The 13,634-nt window shown below is 45.8% G+C and overlaps 1 protein-coding gene and 1 pseudogene across 1 annotated transcript; both read left to right on the forward strand.

Annotated features, from left to right (window-relative positions):
• Nucleotides 1–13,634, forward strand: part of LOC138666650 (zinc finger protein 665-like) — a 106,227-nt pseudogene that overhangs the window by 5,968 nt on the left and 86,625 nt on the right.
• On the forward strand, nt 7,159–9,986 carry LOC138667010 (uncharacterized). The gene is made up of 6 exons (XM_069755239.1): nt 7,159–7,539; nt 7,605–7,694; nt 7,890–7,973; nt 8,056–8,266; nt 8,347–8,503; nt 8,629–9,986. Exons 1-6 carry the CDS (start codon nt 7,495–7,497, stop codon nt 9,959–9,961), a joined length of 1,920 nt encoding a protein of 639 aa, XP_069611340.1. The 5' UTR covers nt 7,159–7,494; the 3' UTR covers nt 9,962–9,986.

A 13,634-nucleotide genomic window follows, 5' to 3' on the forward strand; every position in this document is an offset into this window, starting at 1 on the left:
CATTTTCCCGTTAGGGCTAGGGTTAGTGTTAGGGTTGGGGCAAGGGTTAGGGTTGGGGCTAGGGTTAGGGTTTGGATTACATTTACGGTTGGGATTAGGGTTAGGGGTGTGTCAAGGTTAGGGGTGTGGTTAGGGTTATGGTTGGGATTAGGGTTAGGGGTGTGTTGGAGTTAGGGGTGTGGTTAGGGCTATGGTTGGGATTAGGGGTGTGTTTGGGTTAGGGTTTCAGTTAGAATTTGGGGTTTCCACTGTTTAGGCACATCAGGGTTCCCCAAAAGCGACATGGCGTCCGATCTCAATTCCAGCCAATTCTGCGTTGAAAAAGTAAAATAGTGCTCCTTCCCTTCCGAGCTCTCCCATGCGCCCAAACAGGTGTTTACCCCAACATATGGGGGTATCCACGTACTCCGGACAAATTGGACAACAACTTCTGGGGTCCAATTTCTCTTGCTACCCTTAGGAAAATAAAAATTTGGGGGGCTAAAAAAACATTTTTGTGTGACAAAAATGATTTTTTATTTTCACGGCTCTGCGTTATTAACTGTAGTGAAACACTTGGGGGTTCAAAGTTCTCACAGCACATCTAGATAAGTTCCTTGGGGGGTCTAGGTTCCAATATGGGGTCACTTGTGGGGGGTTTCTACTGTTTAGGTACATCAGGGGCTCTGCAAATGCATTGTGACGCTTGCAGACCAATCCATCTAAGTCTGCATTCCAAATGGTTCTTCCCTTCCGAGCTCTGCCATGCGCCCAAACGGTGGTTCCCCCCACATGTGGGGTATAAGCGTACTCAGGACAAATTGGACAACAACTTTTGGGGACCAATTTCTCCTGTTACCCTTGGGAAAATACAAAACTGGGTGTTAAAGGTCATTTTTGTGGAAATTTTTTTTTATTTTCACGGCTCTGCGTTATTAACTGTAGTGAAACACTTGGGGGTTCAAAGTTATCACAACACATCTAGATAAGCTCCTTGGGGGTCTAGTTTCCAATATGGGGTCACTTGTGGGGGGTTTCTACTGTTTAGGTACATCAGGGGCTCTGCAAATGCAGCGTGACGCCTGCAGACCAATCCATCTAAGTCTGCATTCCAAATGGCGCTCCTTCCCTTCCGAGGTCTGCCATGCGCCCAAATGGTGGTTACCCCCCACATATGGGGTATCAGTGTACTCAGGACAAATTGCACAACAACTTTTGGGGTACAATTTCTTCTAGTAACCTTGGGAAAATAAAAAATTGTGGGCGAAAAGTTAATTTTTGTGAAAAAATATTATTTTTTATTTTTACGGCTCTACATTATAAACTTCTGTGAAGCACTTGGTGGGTCAAAGTGCTCACCACACCTCCTAGATAAGTTCCTTAGGGGGTCTACTTTTCAAAATCGTGTCACTTGTGAGGGGTTTCAATGTTTAGGCACATTAGTGGCTCTCCAAACACAACATGGCGTCCCATCTCAATTCCAGCCAATTTCGCATTGAAAAGTCAAATGGCTCTACTTCCCTTCCGAGCTCTGCCATGTGCCCAAACATTGGTTTACCCCCACATATAGGGTATCCGGGTACTCAGAACAAATTGTACAACAACTTTTGGGGTCCATTTTTTCCTGTTACCCGTGGTAAAATAAAACAAATTGGAGCAGAAGTAAATTTTTTGTGAAAAAAAAATTCAATGTTCATTTTTATTTAAACATTCCAAAAATTCCTGTGAAACACCTGAAGGGTTAATAAACTTCTTGAATGTGGTTTTGAGCACCTTGAGGGTGCAGTTTTTAGAATGGTGTCACACTTGGGTATTTTCTATCATATAGACCCCTCAAAATGACTTCAAATGTGACGTGGTCCCTAAAAAAAAATGGTGTTGTAAAAATGAGAAATTGCTGGTCAACTTTTAACCCTTATAACTCCCTAACCAAAAAAATTTTGTTTCCAAAATTGTCCTGATGTAAAGTAGACATGTGGGAAATGTTATTTATTAAGTATCTTGTGTGACATATCTCTGTGATTTAAGGGTATAAAAATTCAAAGTACATTGAAATTCATGAAGTACAATATGTCACGAGAAAACAATGTCAGAATCACCGGGATCCGTTGAAGCGTTCCAGAGTTATAACCTCATAAAGGGACAGTGGTCAGAAATGTAAAAATTGGCCCGCTCATTAACGTGCAAACCAACCTTGGGGGTAAAGGGGTTAAGAATGGCTCTGTGAACACCAGTCTGAATAAAGGCGTGAGGTGGGCAAAGATGCACACCACTTAATGAATTCACCAGAAATGGTACTAGCGACAGAGACAGACTGGAATTAACTGCCTGGAGGGCGTAAGTTACACCACTCGAGTGGCAAAACTGCTGATGAATTTGGTGGGCACCACCAAGCCTTGTCCATACTCCACCCACTATGGAGGAGCTGCTGGGACTGTCGTGACAATGCCAAAAATTGCAAATTTTTTACACAACTTCACACTATGTAAATTTTTTTTTTGCATCTTTTCAAAATCTTTTATACCAAAAAGCTGTCGTAAACATTTAGATAAATTGGCTCCTTAGTGCTTAAAGGGGATCTGACACTTGATGCATACTGCCTTTACGCTGAAGGTGGTTTGCACGTTATTGACCAGGTCATTGTTTTTACAATTCTGACCACTTTCACTTTATTTGGTAATAACTCTGGGATGCTTCAACGTATCCTGGTGATTCTGAGTTTATTTTTTCGTGACATATTGTACTTCATGATAGTGGTAAAATTTCTTTGGTATGACTTGCGTTTATTTGTGAAAAAATATGGAAATTTGGTGAAAAATGTCACAATTTTACAATTTTGAATTTTCATGCCCTCAAATCACAGATATGTGTAGCACAAAATAGTTAATAAGTAGTGATGAGCGAATATACTCGTTACATCAAAGCAATAGCGGCTGGTGGAATCGAGATCCACCCGCCTCTATTAACTAGTTAAATGCCAGGCAGTGGGGCATATGCTCTCGTTGGTGGCATCTGCCCAGAGGGGTACATCATTCATATATTCGCTGGAACCTGTGTTATGAAGGCAATCCAGTAACACAGTGTGCCAGTAATCAGAGCACATACAGTGATCTGACAGCAACCCAAAAACAATAGAACGAGCTCTGAGACGTGGAATCTCTGTAGACCGCAATACCAGAACCTATCCTAAACACAACTAAAGGCAGCTGTGGATTGCGCCTGACACTACCTATGCAACTCGGCACAGCCTGAGGAACTGACTAGCCTGAAGATAGAAATACAAGCCTGACTTGCCTCAGAGAAATACCCCAAAGGAAAAGGCAGCCCCCCACATATAATGACTGTTAGCAAGATGAAAAGACAAAACGTAGGGATGAAATAGATTCAGCAAAGTGAGGCCCGATATTCTAGACAGAGCGAGGATGGCAAAGAGAACTTTGCAGTCTACAAAAAACTCTAAAGCAAAAAACCACGCAAAGGGGGCAAAAAGACCCACCGTGCCGAACTAACGGCACGGCGGTACACCCTTTGCGTCTCAGAGCTTCCAGCAAAAACGAATAGACAAGCTGGACAGAAAAAACAGCAACAAAAGCAAAGAAGCACTTATCTAAGCAGAGCAGCAGGCCACAGGAAAGATCCAGAAGCTCAGATCCAACACTGGAACATTGACAAGGAGCAAGGAAGACAGAATCAGGTGGAGTTAAATAACAAGGCAGCCAACGAGCTCACCAGAACACCTGAGGGAGGAAGCCCAGAAGCTTCAGTACCACTTGTGACCACAGGACTGAATTCAGCCACAGAATTCACAACAACCTGTCAATGGTACAAAAGTGTCGGAGACCTTTGAGATCTTAAGGGTACTTACGGACTTTTACGCAGACCTGTACTCCTTTGTTGTGGTCCCATCGGGCGGGGGCGAGGGGGTGACAACGTGGCATTTCTAGAAGGTATTGTCTTACCTAGGCTGAGTGAGGAAGATAGGGAAAGTTTGGAGGGGCCTATCACGGATGAAGAACTAAGTCGTGCTTTAAGGGCCATGGCAAGAGGTAAGGCGCCAGGAGCAGATGGACTGCCAGCTGAAATTTTTAAGGAGATGGAGGAAGTGCTGCTACCCAGATTACGAGTAGTCTTGGAGGAGGCTAGGAATAGGGGGATTCTCCCAGCCTCCATGAAGGAAGCCATAATAGTTGTAATCCCGAAGGAAGATAACGACCTACGACTTCCTGAATCGTATCGCCCAATTTCTTTGCTTAACACGGATGTTAAACTTCTGGCTGGGGTGTTAGCGACCCTTTTATCAGGTGTTATTTCTAAGTTGATTCATCCAGATGAGTCTGGCTTTATGCCTGACAGGTTCACGGCAGTTAATCTTAGAAGGCTTATTTTGAATTTACAACTGGGGGCTGATAACGGTGGGCATAGAGTTGTTGCTTCCTTAGATGCCCATAAGGCATTTGATAGTGTGGAATAGTATTGCACAGGGGTTGGAATCATCACCTGTGCAGATGATCACATTACCACCGATGCAATACTAAAGAAATCCTGAAAACCTGCACTGTTGGCGGCCCTCGAGGCCTGGAGTTGGGGACCCCTGAGCTAGAGTGAATGGGGAGCTTTCTCATACGATAAGGCTACATAGTGGGTGTCCGCTCTCTCCTCTTTTGTTTGCTTTAGCCATGGAGCCGTTGGCCGCCAAGATTCGACAGTCATAGTAACATAGTAACATAGTTAGTAAGGCCGAAAAAAGACATTTGTCCATCCAGTTCAGCCTATATTCCATCATAATAAATCCCCAGATCTACGTCCTTCTACAGAACCTAATAATTGTATGATACAATATTGTTCTGTTCCAGGAAGACATCCAGGCCTCTCTTGAACCCCTCTACTGAGTTCGCCATCACCACCTCCTCAGGCAAGCAATTCCAGATTCTCACTGCCCTAACAGTAAAGAATCCTCTTCTATGTTGGTGGAAAAACCTTCTCTCCTCCAGACGCAAAGAATGCCCCCTTTTGCCCGTCACCTTCCTTGGTATAAACAGATCCTCAGCGAGATATTTGTATTGTCCCCTTATATACTTATACATGGTTATTAGATCGCCCCTCAGTCATCTTTTTTCTAGACTAAATAATCCTAATTTCGCTAATCTATCTGGGTATTGTAGTTCTCCCATCCCCTTTATTAATTTTGTTGCCCTCCTTTGTACTCTCTCTAGTTCCATTATATCATTCCTGAGCACCGGTGCCCAAAACTGGACACAGTACTCCATGTGCGGTCTAACTAGGGATTTGTACAGAGGTCACTGGGTTTAAATACGGATCGATAGAGGAAAAGAGAGTGCTTTACGCGGATGACATTCCTCTGTTCTTGAGTGACCCACATGATTCATTGAGTAATGCAATTCGGCTCATCGAGGGATTTGGTGCTCTGTCAGGGCTTAAAATAAATTGGAATAAATAAACTCTGCTCATGGTGGATGATGCAGGGGGTGAACTGGGAGATTCCACGGAAGGGGGTAGACTTAAAGTAGCAATTCAATTCAAATATTTGGGGATACTAATCCCTTTGCCGATCACGAATTACTTGCATACGAATCTCACACAGGTATTGGGAACTCTTAAAGGTACCGTCACACTGAACGATATCGCTAGCGATCCGTGACGTTGCAGCGTCCTGGCTAGCGATATCGTTGAGTTTGACAGGCAGCAGCGATCTGGACCCTGCTGTGCCATCGTTGGTCGGAGCAGAAAGTCCAGAACTTTATTTCGTCGCTGGACTCCCGCAGACATCGCTGAATTGGCGTGTGTGACGCCGATTCAGCGATGTCTTCACTGGTAACCAGGGTAAACATCGGGTTACTAAGCGCAGGGCCGCGCTTAGTAACCCGATGTTTACCCTGGTTATCAGCGTAAACGTAAAACAAAAAAAACACTACATACTTACATTCCGGTGTCTGTCCCCCGGCGCTGTGCTTCTCTGCACTGTGAGCGCCGGCTGGCCGTAAAGCACAGCGGTGACGTCACCGCTGTGCTTTCTAGCTGGCGCTCAGTCAGTGCGCCTATTCTGGCACTTGGCCACTCTCTTCCCATTCCCGTGTAGCGGTGGGATATGGGGTAATGAAGGGTTAATGCCACCTTGCTATTGTAAGGTGACATTAAGCCAAATTAATAATGGAGAGGCGTCAATTATGACACCTATCCATTATTAATGCAATACTAGTAAAAAAAACACATTATTAAAAATTATTTTAATGAAATAAAAACAAAGGTTGTTGTAGTAATTTATTCTACGCTCAATCCATCTGAAGACCCTCGCTCTGTAACAAAGTAAAAATAATAAACCAACAATATACATACCTTCCGAAGATCTGTAAGGTCCCACGATGTAAATCCATCTGAAGGGGTTAAAATATTTTGCAGCCAGGAGCTCTGTTAATGCAGCGGTGCTCCTGGCTGCAAAACCCCGGGGAATGAAGGTAAAGTAGGTCAATGACCTATATTTACCTTCATTTGCGGTGAGGCGCCCTCTGCTGGTTGTTCCTGGAGCATGGGAACTTTCCTAGAAAGCTCCCAGGCTCGAGTTCATATGAGGACATTAACCCTTCATTACCCCATATCCCACCGCTACACGGGAATGGGAAGAGAGTGGCCAAGTGCCAGAATAGGCGTATCTTCCAGATGTGCCTTTTCTGGGGTGGCTGGGGGCAGATGTTTTTAGCCAGGGGGGGGCCAATAACCATGGACCCTCTCCAGGCTATTAATATCTGCCCTCAGTCACTGGCTTTACTACTCTGGTGGAGAAAATTGCGCGGGACCCACGCCAATTTTTTACGCCGTTTTAGGCTGCTTTCACACATCAGGTTTTTTTTTTTCAGGCGAATTCCGGCTCTTCCGACAAAAAATGGAATTGAAAACCGGAGAAACCGGATCCGGCATTTCCCCCGTTGAATATTATTGGCGCTGGATGGCCCAGCGTTCCTTCCGGTCTGATGCCGGATCCGGCGTCAAGTCGATTCCGGCGTCTGGAAAAAAGTCTACTGTAACGTTTTTTGTCTCCGGCGAAAAAGCCGGAAAGGCCGGATCCGGCCTTTCCGGCTTTTTACAACAATGCATGTCTATGGACGCCGGACAGTGCCGGATCCGGAAAAAGTCGGCCGGCTTTTTACACTGAGCATGCTCAAAAAACTTTGATCAGCCCCCTGAACTATATATAAAGCAGGGCCATGAGGCCTTCAGCCATTTCCAGCCCAAAAGCAGAAGAGCCAACACCCTGCCACACCCTGCCAAGACGGAAGGAGCCAGAAACCTGCCAGAGAGCTGAGAGCCGAGAGCCAGCCACAGAGCCAAGAGCCTGCCAGAGAGCCAAGAGCCTGCCACAGAGCCGAGAGCCTGCCACAGAGCCGAGAGCCGAGAGCCTGCCACAGAGCCGAGAGCCTGCCACAGAGCCGAGAGCCTGCCACAGAGCCGAGAGCCTGCCACAGAGCCGAGAGCCAGCCACAGAGCCGAGAGCCTGCAGCCATGTCTTCAGGGAGCCCTCCTCCTCCTCGCCGTCAACGCACAGAGGTAAGTATGAACCTAAGGGGTGTGTGTGTGTATCTATAATGTATTTTTTTTATCTTTCATCGTAGGAAGCTGATGAGGCTGACTCCCCAGTAGAAGAGGTGGTCCCCGAAGATGAGGGAAGGGGTGGAGAAACACACGGAGAGGGCTCACAATTGGTATGTATCTGTCATATATTGCGGAAACACACCCTACACTACACACAAAACATAACACTAGATTCTTACAACAAAATACATAGAAACTTATACTTTCAAACCTCACACAACACATACAAAACATATATATCACATGGCACACAACACATAGAATGGCTACCAACAAGCACATAATTTTTTTTATTTTTCTTCTAGAGTTCGGAATCTGGTGCCAAAGCAAGAGGTCCTTCCAGTGGCTCCCAGGGTCGTCGGCGTCATTCACATGGCGGCCGTCATCGTGTAGGTTTTTTGTTATTTTTTTGGGTGGAGGTTAGCAATGTTTCAAATTTGGTGTTAATTTTTTTTCCCCCTTTTCAAACAGGTTTCACAGCGTGCTCCAGATTCGGACGGTGAGGAGGTAGGCCTTGATATTGACCTCCTCATCGATCTTGTCAGAGACAGGGAGCCGTTGTGGAATATGGGTGACCGCCGCCATGCTGATCTCTCAGTGACCCGTCGACTCTGGGAGCAAATCTGCTGTGAACTGATACCAAGGTGGGAGGACCTTGATGTTCAGGCCCAGATTCAAGAACGTAAGTATCCTCAGTTCAGTTTTGGTGATGCATTCTAAAATGCTGTTTCTAACCAAGTTGTCTTTCTCCTTTTTTAACAGGTGAGCGGATTGTGAAAAGGTGGCGGTCGATCAGGGATCGCTTTAAGAAGGAGTTCAATAAAGAGATGCGGGCCCCGAGTGGATCTGGAGGACGCAGGAGCACATACAAATATGCAAGGGCCCTGTTGTTCCTCAGGTCAACGATGGTCACCCGAAGGTAAATATTACCCACCACATGCACTAATGTTATACAAGTCTAACCTCTTTTGCTCTTTCAGCCAGGGCCATGCAATATATAATTATTGCAGTATATTAATTGTTTGTTTCTCTCTTTTTCCACAGTACCGTTGGGAGCACTCGGGAGCCTGCAGCACAATTGAACACTTCTGGGGCGATCCCTCAGGAGGCCGCCACCGAGGGACACTTTGACAGTGAGGAACCCTCTGCACCTTCCCACTCTGCACCTTCCCACTCTGCACCTTCCCACTCTGCACCTTCCCACTCTGCACCTTCCCACTCTGCACCTTCCCACTCTGCACCTTCCCACTCTGCACCTTCCCACTCTGCACCTTCCCACTCTGCACCTTCCCACTCTGCACCTTCCCACTCTGCACCTTCCCACCCTACTGATCCCTCTTTCCGATCCACGAGCGCTGGAGCATCCTGGCCGGTTCCATTGCATGTAGCTGCTGGTGAGAACATAGCGTTTCCTGTACCCCACCCCTCTGCTGCAGCCACCTCTAGTACACCTGTAGCATCGGGGCGGTTTCGCCAGAGGGGTCAGGTACATAGTTATGCTCCCGAGTTCTTGCACCTGAACGCATCGTTCCAGAACTGTCTGAAAGTTTTGTCCGAGCAAATGGCTGCAGGATTCAATTTCATAAATAAAAGTATGCTCGAGATGCATACACTTCTGGTAACGATGCGTTCAGAGGCAAAACAGTCACCGAACAACACTTTTTTTCAGTCGGTGCTTGAGCAAATGGAGACGCTATCTACTTCTCAGCAGATGCAAGTAATGGAATCCTGCCAGTCTACTCTAGCGCTCATTGCCTCTAGAGCAGATAGTCTTTCCAACCATCCTCCAACTGGCCCCCCTTCCTCCACTGTCCACCACTACAGCCAGTACCATCCTTTTGACCCGTATCGCCAAACTGACCTTGCCCCATCCCGCCCAAGTCACCATCATCCACATCGTACCCCGTCCCAACAGCCACAACACTTTCAGCGTTCCCGTGCCCCTTCCCACCAGCCACACCACCAGCCCCGTGCCCCTTCCCACCATCCACACTACCAGCCTCCCGCCCGTGCCCCATCCCACCCATATGATGATCCCGACCCATACAACTTCACATCTACTTCATCCTCGCCTCCTCTCCCTGCCCACTTCCAACAGACTCTATCACCCTCTTCCCAAACCTCTTCTACACACATCACTCGTTCTGCCTCCCAATCCTCACAAAACATTTCCTACACCCCTCCATCCTACCAAATTTCTAACCCCAATCCCACTTTCTTGTCCACCCGCTCAATAGCTTTCTCCACTCCTTCACCCTTAACCGTTGAACATTCTCCACCACCATCACATTCCTCTCTCCACACTCCCACTGTCGAAGTGTCCCTATCAGACAGTGCCTCCGATAGTATCTCCACCCCGACGTATGAAAACATTTAGTTACCCCTTTTTTTTGTGTGTTGTTTAATTATGTTAATAAAACTTTTTGGTTGAAAACTCTCTTGTATTTATTCATTAGGGACAAATAACACTTTTGTTAAACAAGGTTTATTGGTAACAGCAGTACTTTGGGTAAAACCCAAACAGATGCACATCTTGGTTTAAAAATAAACTCAAACAGGTACCCAACATTGATAAAAGGTAAACCCAAACAGGTACGCAACATGGGTAAAAGGTAAACCCAAACAGGTACGCAACATGAGGGTAAAAACCAAACTGGTACACAACATGGGTAAAAGATAAAAACCAAACTGGTACACAACATGGGTAAGGTAAAAACAACAGGTACACAACATGGGTAAAGGTTAAAGTTATTACTAGGTACATACAAAGTGTTTAAACTCTATCATCCTGCCAGTGTATTCTTCCTTGGGGTGAAATAAAATATTCTGCAAAGTGATCCCGTATTCTGGAAACTGTGGCAGAACTTCTGTATGTCTGGTTGCTATAATCCATCAAGGTGGTTTCGGCAGAGTGGTCCTCAATGGAAAGCTGTTCCTTGGATATAACATAACTGTGTAGGACAACACACGCTTTCACTACCTCATCCACAGTGTCTGTCTTTAAGTTTATGGATGTCAAGAGAACTCTCCATTTGGCGGTTAGGATCCCAAACGCACACTCCACCATTCTCCTTGCACGTGTGAGTCTGTAGTTGAAAATTCTTTTAGTATTGGTTAAACCACGGCTGGAGTAGGGTTTCAAAAGATGCTCTGAAAGCTGAAAAGCTTCATCCCCAACACATACAAATGGCATTGGTGGCTCAGAGGTTTGAGGCAGTGGTCTTGGGGGGAGAAATTGAAAGGTTTGTCCATATAAATGTGCTGTTCCATGTATATTCCTCAGTTTCCATGTATGTTGTTATATTTTACTCTGCTGCCACCCAATGGCCTTTTTCTGTATGGCAGCTTGTTTTTCATGTATTTCTTGTGGGCATGTCTTACATCCGGTTCAGGGGTCAAATCTTCTCTTCCTCTGGCAGCCATTTCCAGTTTACTTTCTGTTGTGAGAGGATGTGCTTTTGAACTGGGCTTAGGAAGGCATCAGTCTTTCGACCACTCTCTCATGCTGCTCACACTTGCAGACACACTTGGTGCTACATCTTACTGTACCCTGTCTACCCTGCATTTCTGGAGAAGTTCTGTATTACCAGTTATACGCTGTATGTCCAGATCTACAAAATAAACAAGTCTGGATTACACAATCCCTGGAGTGCATCATCTCTCTGGACGCTGAGCAGCATTGGTCCTGTCTGCCTCACATCGAAGAAATACGGAGGTACGTTTCTCTCTCACAACACTTATTAATCAACCACACCTCCATTCGCCTCATGTGGGGACAGAACAGTCGAAAGACTGCCTTGAAGCCCGGCCAGAATCACCCTTATATCACTATTCACGTGCCCGCTCTCTGCCCGCTCACATACTGCAGCCCTGCTCTGCTAAGAAATCTCCTGCAGCATCACCTCAGACTGCATTGTACATAAAGACTCTCTGTGTATTATACCACACTGCTGCAGATCGTCGGACCGCAGAACCCCACAATTCTCCAACAACACCTTGGGAATCTTATCAGGGGGTCGCAACTAAGCTGCACCGCAATTTCCAGCCCCAATTCAAAGGTTCAGTTTCTTAAAGGGACAGCGCACCTTAAATCAAAATGGCCGAAAAAAACCTTACGCAGTTCCCCAATGCTGAAACAGAGCAAATACAACCTGATACTGTCCATTATGAAGATCAGGACGCAGAGCCTGCTTCTGCAGCAGACCCAGATGCACGACCAGTACGTTCCATCAAGCCAACATTAAAGGTCCTCGAGAATTACCATTCCACAAGGGATGAGTTCAATGACAACCTTAATGACCTATGGGAACGAGTCACCTCCCTTATGTCAAGCGTCCAACGCCACAAAAATGATGCAGCGGGTTTACAGGACACTATAAGACAGCTAGACGTGGCCCACGGCAGATACAAGAGACTGTCCGCGAAGTATGCTGCCTTCCTAAAAGAATCTAAAATCGACGAAGCCCTATCAGAGTTAAGCAAGGCAGATTCCACAGACAGAGAAAGGGACGCCGCCGTGCAAGACGCCAAAGATAAAGCGGAGCTTCGTATCACCCATCTGCAAGAAACTAGATCGCACAGGTCAGCCTCGTCTAAACACTCTGCTCGGTCATACAAATCATCCGTTTCAGCCGGCCAATCACCTTTTTAGCCTTTCAGGGGGCGTTTTTTAAAGCCGGATCCGTAAAAAACCTGAAAGAAAACCGGATGAGCCGGATCCTGTTTTTCGCCGGATCCGGACACCTGATCCCGTTAAAAAAAACGGATCCGGCTCATCCGGTTGCCTCCGGTTTCATTTTAAAAAAACGGATCCGGTGATGCGGCGCGACGCCGGATCCGGCATCCGGCAAAAAACCTGATGTGTGAAAGCAGCCTAACCCTTTAATTTAATAGCTAGAACGGCCAAATTTTGCACATACACACTACTAACATTAGTAGTGTGGAATATGCAAAAAAAATGGTGATATGAGATGGTTTACTGTATGTAACCATGTCTCATATCATGTCGGGTTTAGGAAGAAGATAGCAAAAGCCGGTAATTGAATTACCGGCTTTAAAGCTATCTAGTGCTGTATGAAGTAATAATATATATACATATATGTGTCTACTGACATTATATATATATATATATATATATATAGTATATATGTTTTTTTTGTTTTTTTTTACACATGGATCCCTTGTATAGCCATGTGTCGGTTTTGCAAGCCTGCGAGAAAAACACGCAGTACGGATGCCATATGGATTACATACGGAGGATGCCATTCGCAAAATACGCTGATACACCCTGCCTACGGAGGAGCTACGGACCACTATTTTGGGGACTTTTCAGCGTATTACGGCCGTAATATACAGACCGTATTGTCTTACGCTGAGTGTGACGCCGGCCTTATATTGTACACAGAGTGTATAGATCCCCGGATGGCCTATACAAAGCTGGGCTGAGATCTGACTCGGAATGCCCTAGATGTAGGAATGATAGTGCTGGAATGTTTCATATATTATGATCGTGTCCGAGATTGACTGCTTTTTGGTTGGCGGTTGTAAGCCGGTTAGAAGGGGCATAAAGATGTGTGATTCCAAGAGAACCTTTGGTGCGCGTGCGTACATGGAAGAGATAACTGTGGATAACAAGCTGAAAATAGCAATCGCTAGACTACTATACATGGCTCGGAAGGTCATAGCCAGAAATTGGATCAAAGAGGAACTTCCCCCGAGGGGAAAATATCTTAAATATGTGTAGCAGGTCATTACCCTGGAAAAGGGGGTATATCAGAAAAGAGGGAAGATGGGCCTGTACGATAAATTGTGGACGCCTTGGCAGGAGCTAGGTTAGGGGAGGTTAAGGGAAGCAAGGCCTGAGAAGAGCTCACCTATATACTAATGGTTTATATGTTCATAATAAAAGTCATTGTATACGGATAATGTATATAATACTACAGGACGTGTTAAGAGAAAAGCGTGAGCTGTCTAAAAGGGAAAGGAGGGGGAAGGGGTGGGTAAAAGGGGGTTAAGAGAGGGGAAAATGAAAATTTATGTCTTAATGTGAA

Source organism: Ranitomeya imitator, chromosome 2 (assembly GCF_032444005.1).
Source record: "Ranitomeya imitator isolate aRanImi1 chromosome 2, aRanImi1.pri, whole genome shotgun sequence".
Lineage (NCBI taxonomy): Eukaryota > Metazoa > Chordata > Amphibia > Anura > Dendrobatidae > Ranitomeya > Ranitomeya imitator.